We start from the raw sequence: 26,034 nt of genomic DNA on the forward strand, positions 1-26,034 counted from the left end.
ACAGTACCAGTTAAAAGTTTGACACAGCAACTCATTCAAGGGTTTTTCTTTATTTTTACTATTTTCTACATTGTAGAATAATAGTGAGGACATCAAAATTATGAAATAACACGTATGGAATCATGTAGAACCAAAAAAGTCTTAAACAAATTAAAATATATGTTATATTCTTCAAATTAACCACCCTTTGCCTTGATGACAGCTTTGCACACTCTTGGCATTCTCTCAACCAGTTTCACCTGGAAACCTGCGTCTCACAAAGACATGGCGTTTGGATCCAAAAATCTCCAATTTGGACTCATCTGACCGAAGGAAAGATTTCCACCGGTCTAATGTCCATTGCTCGTGTTTCTTGGCCCAAGCAAGTCTCTTCTTCTTATTGCTGTCTTTTAGCTGTTGGTTTTTTAGCAGCAATTCGACCATGAAGGCCTGATTCAGTTGATGTTGAGTTGTGTCTGTTACTTGAACTCTGTGAAACATTTATTTGGGCTGCAATTTCTGAGGCTGGTAATTCTGATGAACCCTCATTAGAGCCAGTTTCATCATAGCGCTTGATGGGTTTTGCGCCTGCACTTGAAGAAACGTTCAAAGTTCTTGACATTTTCCGGATTGACTGACCTTCATGTCTTAAAGTAATGATGGACTGTCGTTTCTCTTTGCTTATTTGAGCTGTTTTTGCCATAATATGAACTTTTACCAAATAGGGCTATCATCTGTATAACACCTCTACCTTGTCACAACACAACCGATTGGCTCAAACACATTAATTCCACAATTAACTCTTAACAAGGCATACCTGTTAAATTAAATGAACTCTTAAATTAAATGAACTCTTAAATTAAATTAACTCTTAACAGGGCACACCTGTTAAATTAAATGCATTCCATCTGACTACCTCATGACGCTGATTGAGAGAATGCCAAGAGTGCGCAAAGCCGTCATCAAGGCAAAGGGTGGCAACTTTGAAGAATATAAAATATATTTGGATTTTTTTGTTACTACATGATTCCATATGTGTTATTTCATAGTTTTGATCTACAAAGTAGAAAATAGTAAAAAATAAAGAAAAACCCTTGAATGAGTAGGTGTGTCCATACACTGGTACTGTATGTATTGCATAGCCCCTATGTAAACTCAGAAAACGTCCTCTCACTGTCAACTGCGTTTATTTTCAGCAAACTTAATGTGTAAATATTTGTATGAGACATAAACTGAAAAAGTTCCACAGACATGTGACTAACAGAAATTGAATAATGTGTCCCTGAACAAAGGGGGCTGGTCAAAATCAAAAGTAACAGTCAGTATTTAGTGTGGCCACCAGTACTGCAGTGCATCTCCTCCTCATGGACTGCACCAGATTTTCCAATTCTTGCTGTGAGATGTGACCCCACTCTTCCACCAATGCACCTGCAAGTTCCCGGACATTTCTGGGGGGAATAGCCCTAGCCCTCACCCAGACGTGCTCAATGGGATTGAGATCCGGCCTCTTCACTGGCCATGGTACAAAACTGACAATCCTGTCTTGCAGGAAATCACGCACAGAACGAGCATTATGGCTGGTGGCATTGTCATGCTGGAGGGTCAAGTCAGGATGAGCCTGCAGGAAGGGTACCACATGAGAGAGGAGGATATCTTCCCTGTAACGTACAGCGTTGAGATTGTCTGCAATGACAACAAGCTCAGTCCAATGATGCTGTGACACACCGCCCCAGACCATGACGGACCTTCCACCTCCAAATCGATCCCGCTCCAGAGTACAGGCCTCAATGTAACGCTCATTCCTTTGACGATAAACAATGAATCCGACCATCACCCCTGATGAGACAAAACAGCAACTCATCAGTGAAGAGCACTTATAGCCAGTCCTGTCTGGTCCAGCGACGGTGGGTTTGTGCCCATAGGCGACGTTGTTGGCAGTGATGTCTGGTGAGGACCTGCCTTACAACAGACCTACAAGCCCTCAGTCCAGCCTCTCTCAGCCTATTGCGGACAGTATGAGCACTGATGGAGGGATTGTGCGTTCCTGGTGTAACTTTGGCAGTTGTTGTTGTCATCCTGTACCTGTTCCGCAGGTGTGATGTTCGGATGTACTGATCCTGTGCAGGTCTTGTTACACGCAGTCTGGCCACTGTGAGGACGATCAGCTGTCCGTCCTGTCTCCCTGTAGCGCTTTCTTCGGCATCTCACAGTACGGACATTGCAATTTATTGCCCTGGCGACATCTGCAGTCCTCATGCCTCCTTGCAGCATGCCTAAGGCACGTTCACGCAGATGAGCAAGGACCCTGGGCATCTTTATTTTGGTGTTTTTCAGAGTCAGTAGAAAGGCCTCTTTAGTGTCCTAAGTTTTCATAACTGTGACCTTAATTGCCTACCGTCTGTAAGCTGTTAGTGTCTTAACGACCGTTCCACAGGTGCATGTTCATTAAGTGTTTATGGTTCATTGAACAAGCATGGGAAACAGTGTTTAAACCCTTAACAACGAAGATCTGTGAAGTTATTTGGATTTTTACGAATTATCTTTGAAAGACAGGGTCCTGAAAAAGGGACGTTTCTTTTTATGCTGAGTTTATGTAGTTCATGACCTCATAATAACCATACACATATGATAACATCTGGGGAGGAGGGAGCAGGAAAACTTATAAGAGCTAATCAATTAACTAGAACACCCTCGTGCCAGCCTTGAAAAGACCAAATGTGCACTTGAGTTTGTTTTCTCATGCATATTGCCACCCTCTTTCCCAACACCTGCTTTCTCCTCTCCATCTCTCTGTCTTCCACAACCAAAAAAACAGCCCTCTGTACTTCCTGTGAACGTGTGGGTCACACCTCTGACTGCTGAGAAGTGTTGGAGAGGAGAGGAGGAGCCATTAAAATGATAGCAAGATAGACCAAGTGTGACACATCAAAGGGCCCGGAAAGAGCTCCGAAACGGCGCAACGCAACCCCTGCTTCATACATACAGCACCCTCCCCCTCCTTCCTCCCCCCCCTAGAGCAGCAGGGGGAACAAAGGGATACGGCACACAGTACATGGTCAACAGAGACCCCCAGAAGACTACGACTGTGCAGTCTGCCTCTGTTCTGGCCCGTTCCCGGATCCCTCCCACACGGGCCCACTCCCCCCCTTCTCCACCTCCCCCCGGACACAAACACATCGTCCTCCCCCGTGACTACACGTCCGATGATTACACTACCCCCCCCTCCACCCCCCACCCCAAAACACACACACACACACGCTCAGAGGGGCTAATTAAGGCTTTAATATGCAAATGAGAGCAGCAGTAAATTACACAGCTGGCAAATATGCCTATTTTTCCCTGAAAATACATCAGGAGTGCAGCGAGCTACGAGTTTGTTGTTGTGTTTGTGTTTGAGAGACACTGGTTCATTTTCTGTTTGAGAGGCTCTATCCTCTGATGCACTACTAGCAGCTCTAATGGTGATGGTTACAGTTGGAGTTCAGCAGTAGACGCCTTTGTGATTATAGCAATGTCCGAAAAAGGGGTCAGAGTAGTCTTTTGATAGTTGTTGAGTTAGGGTAATATGCAGAAGTCAGAAGTCCTTGTTAAAGCCTCCGTGCCTCTCTTATTGCAGCAATGCGGTGAAAAGCAGGGAGGGTCTGAATGCCAGTTCGCTCTCTGTGTGAGGGCTCCATCTCTGAGGCATCATCTCTGTGGTTCTGGGTGGGTCGGGTGGCGTAAGTCTGTGTCCCAAATGGCACCCTTTTCCTTATTTAGTGCACTACTTTTAACCAGGGCCCGTAGGGAATATGCCATGTGGGACGCGACCTCTGCTGTGGTCTCTGGAGCGCTGGGCTGGCTCTGCCTATGATGATGCAGCCCATCACCCCTCTGAGCCTGAACCTGAGTGCTGACTACATGCATGGACAGGTTGTCCCATCCCAGCCGTCAAACAACCAGCCACCGAGACTGACCAAGCCAAAGGAGAGGGGCCCCCAAAAAACATCTTCCCCAATGACTGCTTCCTCCTCCCTTTCTTACTGCACCCCTGTGTGATAAAGAGCCCCCCTAAAACAGCTCCCCAGAGACCCCCTCCACATCCTCCTCCCTTCACACCTGTACCCCTCTACCAACGCCCCAATGCCATCACACAAAGCAACAAAATAACTTTCCAACACACAGCTTTCTAAAACAGCTTCCAAAAGGCTGTGTCCTCCACTCTGTATCATTTCCCCACAGAGGCCCAACTCAAGCAACCTAATTATCACTCTTTGTAGGGAACTACACCTTCACAATGACAACCTAGTCTACATATTCAACTTCCTCACTGTACCCCTCAACTGTAGGGCCAGAGCCATTCTACATTTACATCATATGCTCTCATCCAGAGCAACTTATAGTAGTGAATGCATAAATTTTCGCAGACTGGTCCCCCGTGGGAATCGAAGCCAAAACCCTGGTGTTGCAAGCGCCATGCTCTACCAACTGAGCCACACGGGTTATGGACCAACAAACAAAATATCCACACATCAAACTAGCGATTAAGAGGCAGCTGCTAAATATTGTCGGTGAAGAGGTGTCTGTGTCCAAAATGGCACCCTATTTCTTATATAGCGCACAACATAGGGCAAAGGGTGACAATTTGGTACGCAGCCCATGTAGTTTGTTTATTAGGCAGGTTGATAAGCAGGATAAACAGTCTCTCTTCACCTTGCAGCCTTTCAGGCAGGGAAGCAGCAGCTCCAGATAACTACACGCTCTGAATGTTGCTTTTCATAAGGCTGCTGGCTCAATGAATATTTTAGATGGGTAAATAATTAATAATTAACAGCAAACAGGCCAATGATCAAATGGAGCAGTGTGGCAACAGACATGAAAAATCTGACGCTTGTAAACAAAGATGCAAAGGACCCAGATTTCCTCCCATCCCTCCGAGTCCCAGGCCCCGCCACCTTTTTGTCTTTTAAATATGCGCATCCACAATTGAACCACACACACATAGCCACACACGCACCACATACGGGCAGACCAACGGCGTCACACGCCCACTCTTTTACAGACACACATACACTCCCACACACATACCCAGTCATTTTCCTTTCGAAAAATGACATTTTCACATTTTCTTTGCGACCCGGGGAATACAGCGGGACTGAGTGAGGAACACTTGATCTGGCCCCCCGCTGCTTTCTGATGGAAAGATTTGCTTTTTAATACAATCGTCACTCTTCCCACCTGGATCAGCACGACCGCCAAGACAAATCCCAGCTGTGTGACACCAAACCTTACGACGGCACAGCGCAAAAATATTCCTTATTACCATGCCTTAAACATCCCGGACTGAAACCACAGTAACTCCTGTCTCCACAACAGAAATGTTAATCATAAGGCTGTGTGTCTGATGCTAGGCATGAAATGCTTTTCTCCAACAAGGAATTTATTTCTGTCCCCATTAAAATTGATACAGTACCTGGTCTGGTATAGGTACACATTCACAGTATGCACAGTACGTTAACCTATCATCATTTCAAATAATAGCTTCCCATTTCCCCCCCACATAAACAGGCATATACTGTATATCCAGTTGACTTCTGTCACCGGGGAAGAAATGTAATAGAATTTGAATTAAAGGAGTAAACACCAAAATAAAACTGCAAACACTAAAATAAAACAGGTTTTAGAGCCCCATCCACACGAAGCCATTGGAGTTAATTTTAAAGTAAGAATTCCGTTCCTTGGAGATTTTAATTAATGCTTTAATATGCAAATAAGTTAGCTGAGATAAAATCATGACAAACAGATGGCAAGTGTGGGTAATTATTTTGTGAATCCAGCAGGGGCCTGTATTAAGGTAGTGGCAGAATAGTTCTCCTCAGGCCTTCACAGACACACACAGAGGAGAAAAAGGCAACACTGACATACCACCATGGATTACTTTTTAGTTGTCTTTATCTGACTTCCAATTGTGAACTTTAACATGACCAACTAACGACTGTGGATTAAAGTACTCATATTTAAGTTGTGGCAGCATTGTTCTCCTCAGCTCTGCTTGAGACTGATGTACCTGTTCCTGTTTGGGTGTGTGGTCCAGGTCTAGTGAGGTGAGGCTGTGGTTGATTCGTAAGGCCAGAGAGAGGGCCATGAGACCTCCAGCCCTGACTTCGTTCTCACGCACGTCCAGGCGCTGGATCTGACGGCTCTCAGCTAGGAACTCAGCCAAAGCTACAGCACCTACACACACACACACACACACACACACAGACAGACACACACACACACAGACACACACACACACACACACACACACACACACACATTTATAGTAACACAGTAGTATGAAGAGATAGCAAACACACAAAATAACATGAGTGACGACTGTGTGAAAGGTGAGTACCTTCACAAGTGAAGTGTGTGTGTTCCAGGCCTAGCTGCAAAAGTGAGTGGTTCATCATCAGAGATTCCCTCAGTGTGTGGATACCTCTGTTCTGCAGGTTATTCTCCCCCAGGTTCAATGTCTCCAGAGTCTTTAGGACAGGCTGGAACACAGCACAAACACAAGGCCAGAGATCATACTCTGTGTGCGTCCCGAATTCTCTATATAGTGCACCGTTTGGCACATAGCCTATATCCTCTACCTGAATATAACATCCAATAAAATACAACAATTCTGACATTCTTATAGAACAACAACTAGTGAAGCAGGGACAATAAATCTGCACATTCAGCTACATTTTTTGATATTTTGCAGCAAGTTGTTTATGGTGTTTATGAATCTGTTACAGGATGTTTAATCTCTTCTTGCCCACATAAAACAAATGCTACAGTTCACTATAGTACTCACTATAGAATTATATAGTAAACTATAGTACAGTGTAGAATCCTATACTCCATGTTGTAGTATCCCTCGATTGTGTAGTGCTGACTGTAGAATTTTGTAGTATGCTGGAGAATACCATACTACACGTTGTAGTTTCCTTGATCGTGTAGTGCTTACTTTAGAATGTTGTAGTATACTGTGTAGAATACTATACATTATACAACGGGTGGGTCTAATCCTGAATGCTGATTGGTTAAAACCGCATTCCAACCAGTGTCTTTTCCACAAGTTACCACCAGCTAAATCTATGACGTTAAAATGCCTATTTACTCTGTTCCATCTGGCTGCTCAATCCTCTGTCTCATCAGCCCAGCCAGGAAATTTATGAATCTTGATCTTCACTATAAAAATAATCTATACATCATCTCACATTTCTTTCAGACTAACATTTAGCTTTCAACAGCAGAGATTTGTGTAAACCTTGCTGTCTCTCTGACATTTGCAACATTGTTTCAATATTCAAATTCGATCTCCAGCTGTACCATAGTAATGAATGTCTCGGGAGTCTCGATGAGACAGACAGGCAGGAAATGTTTCTCACCCAATCGAAATCATGAATCAGCTGGCATCATTTTTATGGATATATACAAAGAAATGTAAATTGAAGAAAGGTCAAATGAAACAAAGTACAGCTAATCTCTCCAGCTTCAGTTTGAAGTGATTGTGTTAGCTTTGTTGTTGGCTAACTCCTCTGAACAACAGTGTCCTGACGAGTGAGCGCATGTTCTATGCCAGGAGAAATCGCACCTCTTTAGCTCATTGTTATGGATGTATCCAAATAAATGTCATTAGAAAACAGCTTAACCCTTGCTTGCTAGCTAGGCAACTATGGCTAACAACTACGGCTAGCCAGAATAACAGCAAAGTAGCTTCATTTGCATTTGTTTAAGAACGTTGCCCGCCAGTATGGCAATGTAACATTTAGAACAAACGACTGGGTCGTGTCCATAGATACAGAACAAAATGACTGAACGACTGGGTCGCGTCTTCAGCAACCGAACCGAAAGAAACAACGACCAGCCGGCTTGGGTATCAACCCAAGATTTGTTTTGGGACAATATCTTGTGGAAGGAGGAAATAGTATGAATAAATAAATCAAAATAACATTCATGAAAATACGTCAATCATTATTTGAAGAGGTTGGTAACCTGTTGTATAAAAGTGATAATGCCCTCAGGGCCAGTATTTGTAGGATATATTGCCCTAACACCTGTGTCAATATTTCCTCCAAACACCGGCTTGTCGGGCATTATCACTTATCTGTAGTACTTAATTGAGAATTTTCAGATTGGACTGCTAGCTAGCTTTAACAATGCCATTTTGATTTGAACAGTATGTCCCTAGGGAGCTCATACCGGGGATTTCCTGAGGTTCCCCCTAGATCGTGGTGTGCCAACTATAGAATTTTGTAGAATACTATACTCCACACTGTAGTATCCCTTGATTGATCGTCAAAATATATTTAAAAACACAATACAACCACAAACGTGGATACAATGCATTTAGAGATTTGTCGAGAACAAAGTAAATTAATTAAGTAATTAATTCCATTGTGGTCCTAGTTCAAATATTTGAGACATTCACAGCCGACCCCCCCCCCCCCCAAATACTAAGGTATACTATGGTCTAAATGTATATACACTATAGTATTCACTGTAGTGTTTTTGAAGACATGACTGTAGTAACACCTGCTGACTAGGGTTAGCTAAAATTGCAGAACCACCAGACAACGACAGGTACTGTATAATGAGTGGATCACCTCAACCAGAACATAAGACAGGTTGGTGACAGGCCACTTATTGAGTTGGGTCAACATTCTGAGCAATGCAACAACCTTAGCAAAAATATAAAACATTTATTACAATTGTAACAATCTAAAACATTAGACAGATTCTAGGCCCATTAAAGGGAAACAGTACAGAACTAGATATAAAGAACAAGCAAAGTTGATTAAAACAGAGGATGGGTTTGTTTTTTAGAAACACATTAACAAGAGAACACCAACATTACTTATATCTGTTACTTATACTAGATAGCTTTCTGAAATACAACAATACTTTCACAGCGATTCAGCTGACCAAGTTTCTTTTTAAATATGTATTACTGGTTGTCTGATAATTGTTCATTTAGATGATCAGTGATAGTGACAAACAATACTGTACTTCAGATTGTAGAAATTACAGAACAGTTAACCACTGCATTTACATTAGTAATAGATATTTTAGAAATCACCTAATTAGAGGGTGCTGCCAATAAACTGCATCAACCTCAAACCAGAAAAGCCTCTCCAAACAAACCAATTGAAAACAAAAAGGACATTTCAGTGGCTTTACATAATGAACATCTTGAATGTTGTCACATGAATAAACTCACTGATGGTCAAACTCAACACATACCATTCATAATAGACCACACCAAACATTTTCTTCAAGACCGCAAGGTCACAAAATAGTTGCTCACAGGAATAAAAAGCAATTGATGCCACGCCGTATCCCCCACCCCACCCTGCATGTCCTCCCCTAACAAGGGTGCACAGGGAAACACTGACACAACTTTGGTTCCTGGCCTGTCACACAATATTCTTCAGTTACAAGATTGTAACCGATTGAGGTTGAGGTGAGGGTTATGGTGATGCCCACCTACTGTGGGACTCCTGTTAAAGAGCAGGCAGAGGCAGAGATGCAGTTCAATTTAAGAGTCTTTATAGATTCAGGTACTGGAGATGATACATGGAAGGGAATGATTGACATGAGACTCGTTTTGAATTGAGACTTGGCTGGATTTGTCTGGAGTATGGTTTAAATAAAAGGAGATAGAGAAAGGTGTAAATAATAACAGGCAAAACCAGCAATGAACATACATAATTAATCAGCTGTTAATAGCAGCATTTAATGGGTAAAACTATTTAAATATAGCAGCAGTTAACAATGAATGGCCAGAAAGGGTTACAATAGCATGCAGCATGGTAGGCCGAAGCTATAGCAGGCTCATTTATCAATGGCTGTATAGCACGACAAGCAAATAAACAATATAAGGCTATCAGAAGTAGAAAGTATAGCCATAAAGCAGGCCTAGTTAGCATAACAAAGACCATGCACAAAAAGAGCAACAATTATTAACATGTGACCATTAACACAAGTATCAAAGAGAAAAGATCAATACACTCAAAATGGCTGTTTGAATGAGCTGTTAGCATTTCGCAGGCCAATATCAACTCTATAAAACAAACAATGGCTTGGGCGTCCTCGTCTTATCCTTTTTTTGTAAGATAAAAGGCTTGTACTCCCATTTCAATTACACATACTGGTGGTTGTTGTTTGTTGTGCTCAACGACTCTGTCTGGGTGAAGGACCCAGATTGAAAGAAGGTGCCCTCGAACCTGCCCATACAGTAAATACTTTGCCATAAAGTTATATAGAGGTCACACCTGCCACGAGTGCTCGCTGTCCTCACGTGACCATACAGATGGGTACACTATCAATAGATGTATTACCTGTGGATCTAACAATGTAGTGTATCTACAGTACTGCCATGTGGCCTGCAATATACTGCCATTACGCGCAGACAACTACGGTTACGCATCAACGAGCACAGCAGTGCCATCTGAAGAAATGACCTGAAATTACCAGTGGCTAGACATTTTCAGGAGGCTAATCATGCTGTGACTGATCTTAAGTTCTGCCATTGACCATGTTTCTCAAGCCGCCACAATATGGATGAGCACCAGTAGTCCCCCCCAAGCACTCTGAGATGTTTAGCCTACTTGAGTATTTTATATCTATTGCTTCTGATATTGTTTTGTAGCCTAGCCTTTTTCAAATTATATGTGACATTTGAATTGCCCATTTTCTATATTCTTCTACATATTCCTTGTTAATATTTATTGACTCCCTATTCTCCAGTATCTAATCAACTATCCGCTTGCACCTGTTGCGCCTGTTACGCACAGCAGGTGTGTCTCCTTAAGTACTTGTCTTCCTAATTTGTTTGTGCAGCACTGATGAAGGCATAAGGCTGAAACATATGCTTCGTTTTTTGTTTTTTCCGCACCTTGCACTTTCACCTTTTGTTTTCTTTTGAGCATGGATAAAATTAAGTGCATTATTTTTTGAATCTCGGCTTCCTAGGGTTATGCCTTTTTCATGGTTTTCAGTGCGAGTAACTTTTGAACTCTACAGATATTTTCTTCTCCCACACACCGGTCACCTTCCATTCTAGCCTGAGTGCAAACACTCATACTGCCCTCCCCCGCATCCACGTCACAGAGCACAGTAACCAGCTCTACCATTATAAATCATCAACAATTATCAGACAACCAATAATACATACCCAGATAGGGGCTTGCTCTACTCAATCATAAATACTTAGGACTTTAAGTCACATATCATCAAAGAGGATCATTTGAAATACCTACCATATTTATGATTGCCTGAGTGGAGCGAGCCACTATCTGGGTATGTATTACTGGTTGTCTGATAATTGTTGATTTATACTGGTAAACCCAAAAGGAACTGCCAGTTGGTTTTTAATCTTTGTACAGAATTCCTATCCCTTGATCATGACTCTCAGTTCCATTAAATTACACATAAGTCATTGGACGAAGGCACCTTCTGTACGAGGGAGTTTTGTTAAGAGTCCTTATTCTAAATCTAAACATAACACGCGTTGCTTGTGGTACGGTTTTGGAAGCATAAGGACCTTATCTTAAATATCATTGAGAAATCTTTTTTTTTTAAATAACAAAAGGTTTAATTGATACACATCTTATCAGGTTAGTATACCCACACGGCCATATCTCCATGTTACAGTGCTTGTTTTTTACGGAAAACAGACAGATGACGAGGCGACCGCATGTGCTAATTAGCTCAAGCATGTGACTTGGGAAGTGTAACGGAAGTGTAGTTTCGTTGGATTGAGGCTTCCACTAGATGTCAACAGTCTTTAGACATTGGTTGATGTTTTTCCATTGAGAAATTAAGAAGTAGCCCTGTTCTTTCCATGTGTCACACAAAGGGACTCAAGTCTTTTGGAGCGCACGACCTGGAACGCGCTTCACTTTGTTTTTGTCCGGTATTGAGCACAGTATTTCCCGTCTTAAATTTGATTGATTATTTAAGTTTTTGGATACATAAATTTGGATTAGGAACGTTGTTTGAAATGTTTGGACCAAGTTTACAGGTAATTATTAGATACTTTGTAGACGAGTTGGAACCGGTGTATTTCTGAATCAAATGCGCCAAATAAATGGACATTTTGGGGATATAATGAAGGAATTTATCGAACAAAAGGACCGTTTGTGATGTTTATGGACATTTTGGAGTGCCAACGGAAGAAGATTTTCAAAGATAAGGCATGAATTATATCGTTATTTCTGATTTTTGTTTAGCACCTGCCTGGTTGAAATGTGATTTTCCTGTGTTTGTATGGGGGGTGCTGTCCTCAGATAATCGTATGGTCTGCTTTCGCCGTAAAGCCTTTTTGAAATCTGACACTGTGGCTGGATTAACAAGAAGTTAAGCTGTATTTTGATGTATAACACTTGTATGTTAAATTAATTCTTATGAGTATTTCTGTTTTTGAATTTGGCGCACTGTAATTTCACTGGATGTTGTCAAATCAATCCCGTTAACGGGATCCGAGCGGGAAGGGGGGTGAAGGGATCCTTAAGAGTTAAGTGCCTATGCACATCCAATGTTGGGATAGTTACCACTTTGTTATAATATTTAAATAATGTTAATTAAAAATGCGTGCGAAAATACTCTCATTGGTTGTGAAAGCCACGCCCCCCTTACGCCACACCTCCAGTCTTATCTGACCCGGTGGATCATAGCTCAGCGACCCAATTACGCTTGTTCCTTTTGTTTATTTTATATTTTGTTTGCTTGCCATGCTATGCTATGTAGCCATTGATAAATTAGCCCGCTATAGCTTCGGCCTACCATGCCGCATGCAATTGTACCCCCTTTCTAGCAATTCATTTTTAACTGCTGCTATACATTTATGCATAGCTTTACCCATTTATATGCCCATTTCATTTGCACATTGTCATTGATTATTGCCATTAACAGCTGATTAACTATGTATGTTCATTACTGTTTATGCCAGTTATTATCGGTGTCTCCTTTTAGATAAACCATATTCAATACAAAGCCAACCAAGTCTCAATTCAAGATGAGTCTCATGTCAACTGTCAATCATTCCCTGTCATGTATAATCTCCTGAATCTATAAAGACTCTTAAACTGAACTGCATCTCTGCCTCCGCCTGCTCTTTAACAGGAGTCCCACGTTAGATGTGCATCACCATAACCCTCACCTAAACCTCAATCGGTTACAATATTGTAACTGAAGAATATTGTGTGACAGGCCAGGAACCAAAGTTTTGGTCAGTGTTTCCCTGTGCACCCTTATTAGGGAAGGACATGTAGGAAATTTATAAAATAACACCTTGGTCGCATTCAAATGAGAGGCCTCCTGAGTGGTGCAGTGGTCAAGACGGAACTGGTTTGATCCCGGGCTGTAGCACAACTGGCCATGATCGGGAGTCCCATAGGGCGCAGCACAATTGTCCCAGTGTCGTCCGGGTTGGCTGTAATTGTAAATAAGAATTTGTTCTTATCTGACTTGCCTAGTTAAATAAAGGTTTACAAAAAATAAAAAAAATACATAATATTGAAGAGGCCGGGGAAATATTGGGGAGGGCAGAGAGGACGGAAGATGGCGGAGAGGACGAAAACTGAGTTTTTTTTAAAAACTGCCAGTGAATCGAGTGAAGCTAATAGTACAGAAAGTAAAAATGAGTGGGTTACAGTGGCGGAAAGGAGAAGTTAAGCTATGTTGGAAAATAGGAAACCACAAGACTCGTTTTTGGTCGGAGTCAGGGTTTTGGATGAATGCTACTTGGTAAATCCGTTTAACATCCCCAGGAAAATCTGGAATGTGTCGGAACAAAGTGTGGAGTCGGTGAGAGTTACAAGAAGTGGTCTTGTTTTACTTTTTGGTCTGCGGAGCAGAAGAAGAGTGTGTTAAAACTCAAAAATATATCGGAGTGGAATGTTTCCTGCATGGATGTTCGTAGCAGGGCGCCAATCAAGGTTTTTTTTTTCTGGGGTGGTGCAAGAAAGAAAGGCAGAGGACATAACTGAAGACATCGATGGAGTGGTTGGTGCACATCGATTGACCTGTATGGTGGACGGAGAAAAGAAGTTCACTTCACTCATGCTACTATTCCTTGATGAAGAGTCTCTCTCTTCTCATATAAAGTTAGGATTCATGTGATACCATGTATGAGATTTTGTGTGATAAATGTAAAAGGTTTGGTCATGTGTCAAAAGTGTGTGCAGAGGGGAAGAATATTGTATAGCAGATGAAGGGAAATGCTGCAACTGTGGAGGTGAACATGCCCCTGAATTCTTGGCGGGCCCTGGAGAAGGAGGTGGCAACGGTAAGTAGTGTCCATCGTGTTCCCAGAATGTTTTTGGACATTTCTTATTCAATAACCCGTCCAGCTGGTGGCGGTACAGCACCATTAACATTGAATGCCAACTGCCGTTAAACCCCATTGAAGAAGAAGAATTCAGGTGAGAGCTGTATACCTGGAAGGTCATTTGTGGTGGTGTAGGTTGTACGGTGGAGGTGCAGTTTGTTTATTTTGTGACCATGCAGTCTTGAAGAAACGTTTGGGGTGTGTTCTAATGTCCTGAATGGTATGTGTTGAGTTTGACCATCAGTGAGTTTATTAATGTGTGACAATATTCAAGATGTTCATTATGTAAAGCCACCATTTTCAGTTGTTTTGTTTGGAGAGGCTTTGTTGGTTTGAGGTCCAGGCAGTTTATTGGCAGCGCCCTCCAATAAGTTGACTTTGTAAAGTCATTTGTATTTCAAAAATATCTATTGTTTATGTATATGCAGTGGTTAACTGTTCTCTTCCTTCAGAAGTACAGTATTGTTTGACACTGTTTTTTGGTCATCTTGTTAAGTTGGTCATCTGAATCTCTGAAATCCAAGCACTCCATTTCAGAAACCTATCCAGTGGAAGTAACAGATCTAAGTCATTTTGGTGAACTCTTGTTAATGTGTGTTATCTGTCAAACATGCAAATCTAATTGTCTAAGTCAGTGGTTCCCAAACTTTTTATAGTCCCGTAGCCCTTCAGACATTCAAACCTCCAGCTGCATACCCCCTCTAGCACCTGGGTCAGCGCACTCTCAGATGTTGTTTTTTGCCATCAAGCCTGCCACACACACACTATACGATACAATTATTAAACAAGAATGGGTGTGAGTTTTTGTCACAACCCAGCTCGTGGGAAGTTTGTGTCTTAACAGCACAATTTGCCAAGGCAGGATACTCTGAGCGCAGCCCAATCCAGAACTATGGCAGTGACTTCTGATTAAATTAAATTTTCACAGAACCGCATCTTGTAATATTGATGAGGCTCTCTTGTTCAGATATCGGTAAGTGGACCGGAGGCAGGGCATGTAAGGGATAACGAATCCAGTTGTTTGTGTCATCCGTTTTGGGAAAGTACCTGCGTAATTGCGCACTCAATCCACTCAGGTGCTTCGCTATATCACATTTGACATTGTCAAAAAGCTTCAGTTCATTTGCGCATGAAAAACCATACAATGGTGGAAAGACCTGCGTGTTGTCCTTGTTAATGCAGACAGAGAAGAGCTCCAACGTATTAATCATAGCCTCAATTTTGTCCCACACATTTAATATAGTTGTGGAGAGTCCCTGTAATCCTAGATTCAGATCATTCAGTCGAGAAAAACATGACCGAGATAGGCCAGTCCTGTGAGAAACTTGTCATCATGCAAGCGGTCAGTAAAGAAAAATGTAAGTCCGTCTCTCAATTAAATACAACGTGTCAATACTTTGCCCCTTGTAAAAGTGTTACATGGTCGCTTGCCCATATCATTGCATAGTGCAGAAAATACACGAGAGTTCAGGGGCCTTGCTTTAACAAAGTTAATAATTTTCATTGTAGTGTCCAAAATGTTTTTCTTGCTGTCAGGCATTCCCTTGGCAGCAAGAGCCTCTCGGTAGATGCTGCAGTATACCCAAGTGGTGTCGGGAGCAACTGCTTGCACGCGCGTTACCACTCCACTATGTCACCCTGTCATAGATGTTGTGCCATCAGTACAGATACCAACACATCTTGACCACCAAAGTCCATTTGATGTCACGAAGCTGTCCAGTACTTAAAAAATATCCTCACCTGTTGTCCTGGTTTACAGTGGTTTGCAGAAGAGGATGTCTTCCTTAATTAATTGACCCCCCATAAACGTAACAGACATATACCAGGAGCTGTGCCAGGCCTGCCACATCTGTTGACTCATCCAGCTGTAATGCATATAATTCACTGGCTTGTATGCAAAGCAGTAATTGTTTCAAAACACTTCCTGCCATGTCACTGATGCGTTATGAAACAGTGTTGTTTGATGAAGGCATTGTCTGTATATATTTTTTGACCTTTCCCCCAGCATTGTCCCAGCCATATACGCGGTAGCAGGAATAATTAAGTCCTCCACAATAGTATGGGGCTTGCCTGTCCTAGCCACTCGGTAGCTCGCCATATAAGACGCTTCTAGACCCTTCTTATTAATGGTATCTGTTGCTTTTATACATGTCTTACTACTCAAAAGTTATCTTAATTCTCGCTCAAAAAACTCCAGTGGCTTATTTTTCAAATTGGCATGTTTTGTTTCTAAATGTCTGCACAAGAGTGAAGGTTCCATCAAGTTGTGAGATAGTACTTTTGCACATATACCACACTGTGGCTGAGGAAAGGCACTACTCCCAATATAAGTGAACGCCAAATCAATGTAGTTCACATCATATTTGCGCCTCTTCGATGGTCCAACGTCCCTGTCTATTGTTCGGTGCTTTCCGGGTAAGGGGGCAGTAGCTCTTCGGCTGCATCAGATTCACAACTGTCAGTGTCCATGCTAGCTGGGCTAACAACAAATGTCGAATTACTGATGCTAGCATTGGATGTGTTTGTGGAAGCAGAACAACTTGTGTTGTCGAGAGGTGCAGGTGTAGTACAGCTGGTAGTACTGCCTTTTTTTAACCATTTATCCATTTTTGAGCTAACGGAATGAATAGCAACAACGTTTGGCTACATACAGTGGCTTGCAAAAGTATTCACCCCCTTGGCATTTTTCCTATTTTGTTGCCTTGCAACCTGTAATTAAAATCGATTTTTAGGGGGGTTGTATCATTTGACTTTACACACCACGCCTACCACATTGAAGATGCTAAATATTTTTTATTGTGAAACAAACAAGACAAAAAAACAGACAACTTGCTTGAGCATGCATAACTATTCACTCCCCCCACCGCAAAGCCGCCTTTTGCAGCAATTACAGCTGCAAGTCTTTTGGGGTGTGTCTCTATTACCTTGGCACATCTAGCCACTGGGATTTTTGCCCATTCTTCAAGGCAAAACTGCTCCAGCTCCTTTGGAGTTGGATGGGTTCCACTGGTGTACAGCAATCTTTAGGTCATACCACAGATTCTCAATTGGATTGAGGTTTGGACTTTGACTAGGCCATTCCAAGACATGTAAATGTTTCCCCTTAAACCACTCAAGTGTTGCTTTAGCAGTATTCTTAAAGTCATTGTCCTGCTGGAAGGTGAACCTCCTTCCCAGTCTCAAATCTCTGTAAGACAAAAGAGGATTCCCTCAGGAATTTCCCTGTATTAAGCACCATCCATCATTCCTTTTAATTCTGAACAGTTTCCCAGTCCCTGACGATCAAAAACATCCCCACAGCATGATGCTGCCACCACCATGCTTCACTGTGGGGATGGGTGTTCTCGGGGTGGTGAGAGGTGTTGGGTTTGCGCCAGACATAACGTTTTCCTTGATTGTGTGATGACCCTCCCGCTCTGTCTGCCGAATTCTTTCTCTTTGCTCTTGTTTTCCTTAATAGGATTTGATGGGCGGAGCCGGGAGGGTCATCAGCGAAATGGGACACACTTGGGCTCGGGTGTGCCCCGGGATAAATACACCTCTTCCCCATTTATTGAGGAGACTCTCCATGCAAACACACGGTTAGATTTTGGTTGTGGCATTTTTATGGACATTTTGTGTTTGCTTTAGCACCTTTCCACACCCCTCATTATCACATTTATGCACGCAACCACTCACTTACATTACTGACTACAGACACTGTTGTTAATTGCATTCACGTTACTTCAGTTAATAAATATATTTTTGTTATTCCTTAACTCCACGCCGTCTCCCTTTTTGTTACAGACTTTGAGCCGGTTCATGACAAGTGGGGGCTTGTCCGGGATCATAAGGTTGGTTTCTAGACATTTTGGCGTATAGAACTTTGTTGCATTATGAAGGACTATTATTAGTGTCGTTGGGCGCTGTATGTGTGTTGTGTTTGGGAGAAAATGTGGAGTTAATGTTTGAGAACTTTTGTTACAGCTTTTGAGTTGTAAGGTTTGGTAGGCCCCGTGTTGGTTGCCTTTGTTTGTTAGGTGAACTTGCCACTGCGGTGGATAGTTTGTTGTGTTCTGTGTTGGAGAGAGTACATTGTTTAGTTTCTAGAACCCTGCCCAGGCAGGAAACTCTTGCTCTACTTGCTGTTGGGACATCGGTCCGAGGAGGTGAGTACAATCGGCTCTGTACCTCAGTGGGTGATTGGGTAGGGTAGTGACAAGTGCTACCCGGAGCTATAGCCTTACTTTTTCCCCGGTTAGGCTTAGCGAAGTGTTTCACTTTGGAATACTTTGGGCATGGTTATTTTGTTTGTTATTTTTGTGTGGTGTCCGTGGACTGAGCAGTTGTCTCTGGGACACATCCGTGGCTTGGGGAAATCTGCCAGCGTGCTGGGTATTTTTTTCCCTTGCCAGCGGGCTACAGTGTGTAATTATCCACCGCAAATCCTCACGAAGACTAGGGTTGAGTTATTGTAGGTTTTGGGGAAGCTCCATATATATCTCATCTCTCTTCTGTGGTGCACAGGGTGATTGTCATTTAGTGTGATTGTCATTTCTCTTGTGGTCCGGTTTGATGTGCTCAGGAGAGGGGAAAAGCAAGATAAAAAAAAAGTATTATTTACTTGTGACTATGGTGTCTTACGTAGTAGACGAGTTCATTCACTTTCCATCAGAGAAACTGTTAGAATTATGTACTAAAGAACAGCTGTTGAAGGTCACTGAACACTACAAGGTTGAAATTAGTGATGAACTAAAAAATTATGTTAGGTTGATATTGAAAGCCAATCTGATGGAGAGTGGTATTCTTGAAGTTACCACTTGGGCAGCCTCTGCCGAGGATTCGCCTTCTCCCTGTTTCGTTACAATGGCCGCCCCATCTGTTAGACCTAGTGGTCTGTCCTTTGAAGAACAGGAATAACGGCTTCTGTTACAACTTAGAACATGATCGTGAGAAGCTAGACCATGATCATGTAAAGTATGAAAAGGGATTGGAATTTAAACAGGATTTGAAGCGTGCTAAAATTAAGCTGCAACAAGAGCGGTTAGAGTTGGTTAGGGAAGGAAAGATCTCGGGCGAGTTTGCTTTGGGAAGTTGACCCAGATTTACCTAGGGGTCGCTCCTCTTTCGGTCGTGCCCCAGACACATTTTATATTGTTGGGAACTTACGGTTGTTGCCAAAATTTAATGAGAAGGACCCTGAGACATTCTGTTCGTTGTTTGATCGTGTTGCTGACGCTAGGATTTGGCCTGATTCTGATAGCACTTTAATGTTGCAGTGTGTGTTGACTGGTAAAGCACAGGAAGCATACTCAGCTCTTAGTGTAGCCGACAATGTAATTTATGAGAAGGTTAATATGGCTGTGTTCCAGATTTACGAATTGGTTCCTGAGGCTTACCGCCAACGATTTAGAACTTAAAAAAAAGGGATGATCAACAGACTCATCTTGAGTTTGCGCAAGAGTTATCTTCACAGTTTAATCTATGGTGTTCCGCATCTGCAGTTATGACATTCCAAGGGCTGTGTGATCTGATTATGCTAGAACAATAAGGACACAATCCCTGATCGTATAGCCACGCACATTAACGAACAAAAAGTAAAGACTGTCGCTGAAGCTGCGGTTTTGGCAGACGAGTATGTTTTGACTCACAAAAGTGTCTTTGCAGAGCCCCGTATTCGGAGTGAGTGGGGGCGTTCGGAAAGATTTGGGCTTCGCTCACCGAGATACTCTCGTTCACGGGCAGAGTTTCATTCAACTAGGGTTGAGCCTGACTCCCGTGGTAAAGCTGACTTTGGTCAAGAGTGTCACTATTGTCAAGGTTCAGGTCATTGGAAAAACGAATGTCCGATTCTCATGGCTAAGGGTAAATGTAATACCTGTGCTTACATTAAATCTAAGCCTATGGCTTTAGCAGTGGCTGTCCCACATCAGTTCACTCCTGATACACTGTCTCATGCCCAGGGGCATGTGAAAGTCCATATTAACCCAGACTATTTACCTTTCATTACGGAGGGTTTTGTGCCTATGTTAGGAAGTAACGACCTAGTGCCAGTGAAGATCCTAAGACACAGGTGCCTCTGAGTCGTTTGTGTTGGAGTCTGTGTTACCCTTCTCTGCTGAGACTGATACGGGGAATAGTGTTCTAATTAGGGGAATAGGTTTGAACACTCTGTCAGTTCCATTGCATGAAGTGATGTTGGATTGTGGACTGGTGAAAGGTGAGGTTGTTGTGGGGGTGCGTCCTTCGTTGCCTACTGAGGGTATTGACGTTATCCTTGGGAATAACTTGCCTGGTGAGTGTGTATGGCCTGTCGTGTTTCCATCTCTAGTGGTTTCCGCTAAGCCGTCATTTGCAGGGATTCCTGATGAGAGTGTGCAGAGTTTCCCCAGAGGTGTTCTCTGCGTGTGCAGTGATGCGTTTCATGAGCAGTGGCGACCTGGTCACTGGGCTGGCTAACGAGAATGGCAGTTCATGGGAGTTCATCAAATCTTGTCACACCTGTCAATTAACTGGTGAACCTAATCAAGCTATTAACCAGTACCACTGTTTCCTATTCCTGTACTCAACCTTTTGAGTATCTGATTATTGACTGTGTTGGTCCTCTGCCTCATTCTAAAAAGGGTAGTTCACAGTGATGTGTCAGACCACTAGGTTTCCTGCTGCCTATTCTCTCCAGTGTATCACGACTAAGTCTGTGCTAAAAAGCTTTGACTCAGTTTATCTTCCTGTTTGGAATCCCTAAGGTAATTCAGAGTGATCAAGGATCTAATTTCCTCTCTAATCTGTTTGGTCAGATTCTACAACAGCTCCATATTAAACACAATTTGTCTAGCGCCTATCACGCGCAGAGTCAAGGAGCGCTGGAATGTTTCCATCAAACACTTAAGTCTTTGTTGAGAGCTTATTGTACTGAGATGGATAAGGATTGGGAGGAGGGGTTGCCTTGGTTACTGTTAGCCGCTAGGGAGGTTTCACAGGAGAGCACGGGTTTCAGTCCAAATGACCTCGTGTTTGGACATAGGGTGCATGGACTTCTATCTGTGCTCCAGGATGACAGGAAGTCTCCCGAGCCCCCTCAGTCCCTGTTATCTTATGTGTGTGATTTCCTTCGACGCCTGTACACCGCTGGTGAAATGGCTAAAGAGAAGCTATCATCTTCACAGGAGAGGATGAAGGGCATATTTGATCGGCGAACTGAGCCTCGTCACTTTAGTCCAGGTGACCAGGTTCTTGCTCTGTTGCCAATTGTTGGTTCTCCTTTTCAAGCCAAGTTTCAAGGTTCATATACAGTTGTGCGCCAGTGCACTGACCACAACTATCTAGTTGGCACTCCAGAACGGAGAAAAGCACACCAACTGTGCCATGTAAATCTGTTAAAACTATATGTATGTTCCTCTGAGGCTGAACAGTGAGAGTCTACAGAGGACGGTAAACCTGTTCTTTTGGCCGATACGTTATTTCGCTAGGTTCTTGTCATGCTAGGTCCGTGCATGGGGAGGAGGATGTTCCTGGTCTCCACGATTGCATACTGCAGGGTAGATTGAAAAATTCACAGACATTAGATGTTTTAGACAGCCTTCTCGCTCATCTACCTGTTGATGGGTGGGAAGAGATGGTCGGTCTGATTCAGAGATTTCCAGGTTTATTTTCTGATACACCTACACGTACAAACTTAATAAAACACGATATTGACGTTGGGGATGCTGACCCCATTCATCAGCGGTTCTATAGAGTTTCTTCAGAGAAACTGCATTGTCTGGATGCTGAGGTCAGGTCAGGTACATGCTGGAGAGTGATATAGCAGAGCCTTCTTTCTCCAGTTGGGCTTCTCCCTGTATCTTGGTCAGTAAACCGGATGGGACAAACAGATTTTGTACGGACTACCACAAGGTAAACAGTGTCACTAAGCCAGATTAATTTCCTCTTCCCTGGGTGGAGGACTGCGTTTATCAAGTCGGAGCAGCTAAGTTTGTGAGCTAATTTGACCTGTTAAAGGGCTATTGGCAGGTGCCACTGATAAGTAGGGAACGTGAAATCTCTGCCTTTATTACACCTTCTGATCTGTACTTCTATTCGATTATGAGTTTCGGCCTGCGTAATGAACCTGCCACTTTTCAGAGACTTATGAACAGGGTTGTCTCCGGGTGCGCTGTTTATCTGGACGATGTAGTGATATATGAAGATACTTGGGAGGAACATTCAAGCCTTGTTCGACTGCCTAGCTGCGGGTCGCCTCACGATCAATCTGGCAAAGTGCGAGTTTGCTCAGGCGACCGTTACATACCTTGGAAAGGTGGTTGGGCAGAGTGAAGTGTGTCCTGTTCGGGCTAAGGTTGTAGCTATTGATGCTTTTCCACCACCAACGACTACAAAGGAACTGATGAGTTTCTTGGGATGATTGGTTATTACCATCGTTTTTATAGGAACTTCTCTACTGTGGTCGCTCCCTTGACAGATTTGCTGAAAGCTAAGGCTGTTTATGTATGGTCTTCTCGTTGTCAACATGTTTTTGAAGATGCAAAGAGGTTGCTTACCTCAACTCCGGTGCTGGCTGCTCCTCGCGGTGATTTGTCATTTACCTTGCAGGTGGATGCTAGTCATGTGGGGGCAGGTGCAGTTTTGCTGCAAGCAGATTTGTCTTGTGTTGAGAGGCCTGTTAAATTATTTTCCGAAAAGTTTAACCATTATCAGTTGAACTACTCGGTCATGGAAAAAGAAGCGCTAGCACTCATATGGGCGCTATAACACTTCGAGGTGTATGTCGGATCAGGAGTAGTACCTATTATGGTCTACCCCGACCATAATCCTCTCACCTTCTTGAGGGCCATGATGTGTCCTAACCAGAGGATAATGAGATGGTGTTTATTTTTTACAAGCATTCCATCTCGATGTGCGGCACATCCGGGGGACTGATAATGTTGTTGCTGACGCTCTCTCTCATGCACCCTGTTCCTGAATGTCTACGTGACTGACCATTGTTTATTTTGTTTGGTATTGTCCTGTTCTGTTCTGTTCTGTCGCTCTTGTCTCTTCCCTTCTGGTCTCGTCTTAAAGGTTGCTACCTGTGCTCAAAGGTTGCTGAGATCTAGGGAGGACGAGGTTGGCCGCGGCAAGTGGAAGTGTGAACACGTACCCCCATCAATTTGGGATGCTTCTTCAAGCAATGGTTTTTTTCTGGCTACTCTTCCATAAAGCCCAGCTCTGTGGAGTGTACGGATTAAAGTGGTCCTATGGACAGATACTCCAATCTCCGCTGTGGAACTTTGCAGCTCCATCAAGGTTATCTTTGGTCTCTTTGTTGCCTCTCTGATTAATGCCCTCCTTGCCTGGTCCGTGAGTTTTGGTGGGTGGCCCCCTCTTGGCAGGTTTGTTGCAGTGCCATATTCTTTCCATTTTTTAAATCATGGATTTAACGGTGCTCTGTGGGATGTTCAAAGTTTCGGATCTTTTTTTATAACCCAACCCTAGTCTGTACTTCTCCACAACTTTGTCGGTGACCTGTTTGGAGAGCTCCTTGGTCTTCATGGTGCTGCTTGCTTGGTGGTGCCGCTTGCTTGGTGGTGTTACAGACTCTGGGGCCTTTCAGAACAGGTGTATATATACACTAAGATCATGTGACACTTAGATTGCACACAGGTGGACTTTATTTAACTAATTATGTGACTTCTGAAGGTAATTGGTTGCACAAGATCTTATTTAGGGGCTTCATTGCAAAGGGGTGAATACATCTGCACGCACCACTTTTCTGTTTTAGAAATCTTTTTGAAACAAGTTCTTAATTTCATTTTACTTCACCAATTTGGACTAATTTGTGTATTTCCATTACATGAAATACAAATAAAAATCAATTTAAATTACAGGTTGTAATGCAACAAAATAGGAAAAACACCAAGGCGGATGAATACCTTTGCAAGGCACTGTACAGACCGTTAGTGGAATTCCCGCAAGAGAGTAGCGGTTAATGTGATTGGATGTTAATTATTTGACTAGGCTATCTGTATTTGTATCTGCAGTGAAACGAGGCTACTCAGGCGAAGAAAAAAAACTCACCCAAATGTATAGCCCCATTGGAAAATATAATTGGACTGCTTAAAAAATATAAAAATATTCACATGTTCAAACACGTTCCCCAGTTTGGGAATACCTGGTCTAAGTTTTAATAAACTTTTCTTGTTCTTTGTATCTGCTACTGTACTGTTTCCCTTTGACAACCCTGTTCTAGGCCCATTAAACTCATTCAATGGAGGGCTTGGTGTCTACAGGTTTTTGTTTTCCTTTCAATTAAGCCCAAGACAATCAGGTGTTGGGAGTGTCTTACTTTTTTTTTTAATTAGTGACCCTAATTCATCAATCAAGTACAAACCCGCAGACACTTGACCCTCCGTGGAATGAGTTTGACACCTGTCACCTACAACCTGTGTCTAACGTTTAGATGTTACAATTGCAATAAAAATGTTATATTTTTGCTAAGGTGTTGTCTGGTCCGTTGAATTGCTCAGGATGTTGACTCAACTGAATAGGTGGCCTGTCACCAACCTGTCTTATTTTCTGGTTGAGGTGTAGTTTGGTAGTTACTTCAATCATGTCCGCGAACACACTATGGTAAATACTGCAGTATACTAGTCATGTCCGCAAAACCACTACAGTAAATATAGCCTCGTCGTGAACCAGGCTACCCTAAAATGGGAAGCCTGGGGAAGTTCCATGGCAGAAATCAGCTAAAGAGGGGTAGTAACCCGGTGTAAATCAGTAATGACTCGCAAACCTGTCACACGGATCAAACGCGTTGCTGGTTTTCATATCAGTTCGAGATGAGCTAAAGCTGCAGCAAGAGGGGAGAAATGGTCTACAATGCTAGCCATATCAAAGATTATACATTTGTATGTTTCCAAAGTAGGACAAAAAGTAGCTGACTAGCTACAAAGAGGTTTGTTTTGAGAAAAGTAAGCTAACCTTGTAAGCTACCTAGACAAAAATGAACTTGAACTAGTTCAGTTTCTCTCTCAATTATAAAGCCAACATAATGTTAACACCATATTATTGACCTAAAATGTTAGCTATCTTAGCCCAATCACTAGCTTATCCAGGGTCAGTGATACTAGTGTAACCATGTACTGTCCCTTACGAAAAAATATTGCAGTCAGAGTGCAGTATAACTGCAGTTGGAGTGCAGTATAACTGCAGTAGGCTACAAATACTGCATCCAATATATATTTATTTTTTACTGCAGTACTTTTGCAGTATAATTGCATTTCAACTGCTGTTATCAGTCGACTGCAGTTAATGCACTTTTATTGCAGTTTCAAATGTCACGCCCTGACCTTAGAGATCCTTATTTATTCTCTATGTTCAGTTAGGTCAGGGTGTGACTCAGGTGGGAGAATCTATGTTTTCTATTTCTTTGTTGTTTTTGCCTAGTGTGGTTCCCAATCAGAGGCAGCTGTCTATCGTTGTCTCTGATTGGGGATCATATATAAGTTGTGATTTTCAGTTTGGGTTTTGTGAGGAGTTATTTTCTGTTTAGCTGTTTAGTTGCCTGACAGAACTGTGCGCTTTCGTTTTTCTACTTTTTATTTTGTTGCGGTGTTCAGTTTATTAAAAATCATGAACGCCTACCACACTGCACTTTGGTCTCCTTCTTCAACCCACGAGAGTCGTTACATCAAAACTGCGATCTTTGTTTAAGGGGTCTATCTATGGGAACAACAACAACAATCATTTTGCAAGCA

The 26,034-nt window shown here is 42.6% G+C and overlaps 1 protein-coding gene across 2 annotated transcripts in view; it reads right to left on the reverse strand.

Annotated features, from left to right (window-relative positions):
- Nucleotides 1-5,651: 5,651 nt before the first annotated feature.
- Nucleotides 5,652-26,034, reverse strand: part of si:dkey-288a3.2 (protein phosphatase 1 regulatory subunit 37) — a 41,499-nt gene continuing 21,116 nt past the window's right edge. For both annotated transcript variants that reach the window (XM_036954638.1, XM_036954637.1), the window contains exons 9-10: nt 6,356-6,497; nt 5,652-6,192 (exon numbers count right to left, since the gene is read on the reverse strand). In XM_036954638.1, coding sequence (XP_036810533.1) covers nt 5,900-6,192; nt 6,356-6,497 — 435 coding nt within the window. In that variant the 3' untranslated portion in view covers nt 5,652-5,899. The remainder of the gene's footprint in view (nt 6,193-6,355; nt 6,498-26,034) is intronic.

This window comes from Oncorhynchus mykiss, chromosome 19 (genome assembly GCF_013265735.2).
Source record: "Oncorhynchus mykiss isolate Arlee chromosome 19, USDA_OmykA_1.1, whole genome shotgun sequence".
NCBI lineage: Eukaryota > Metazoa > Chordata > Actinopteri > Salmoniformes > Salmonidae > Oncorhynchus > Oncorhynchus mykiss.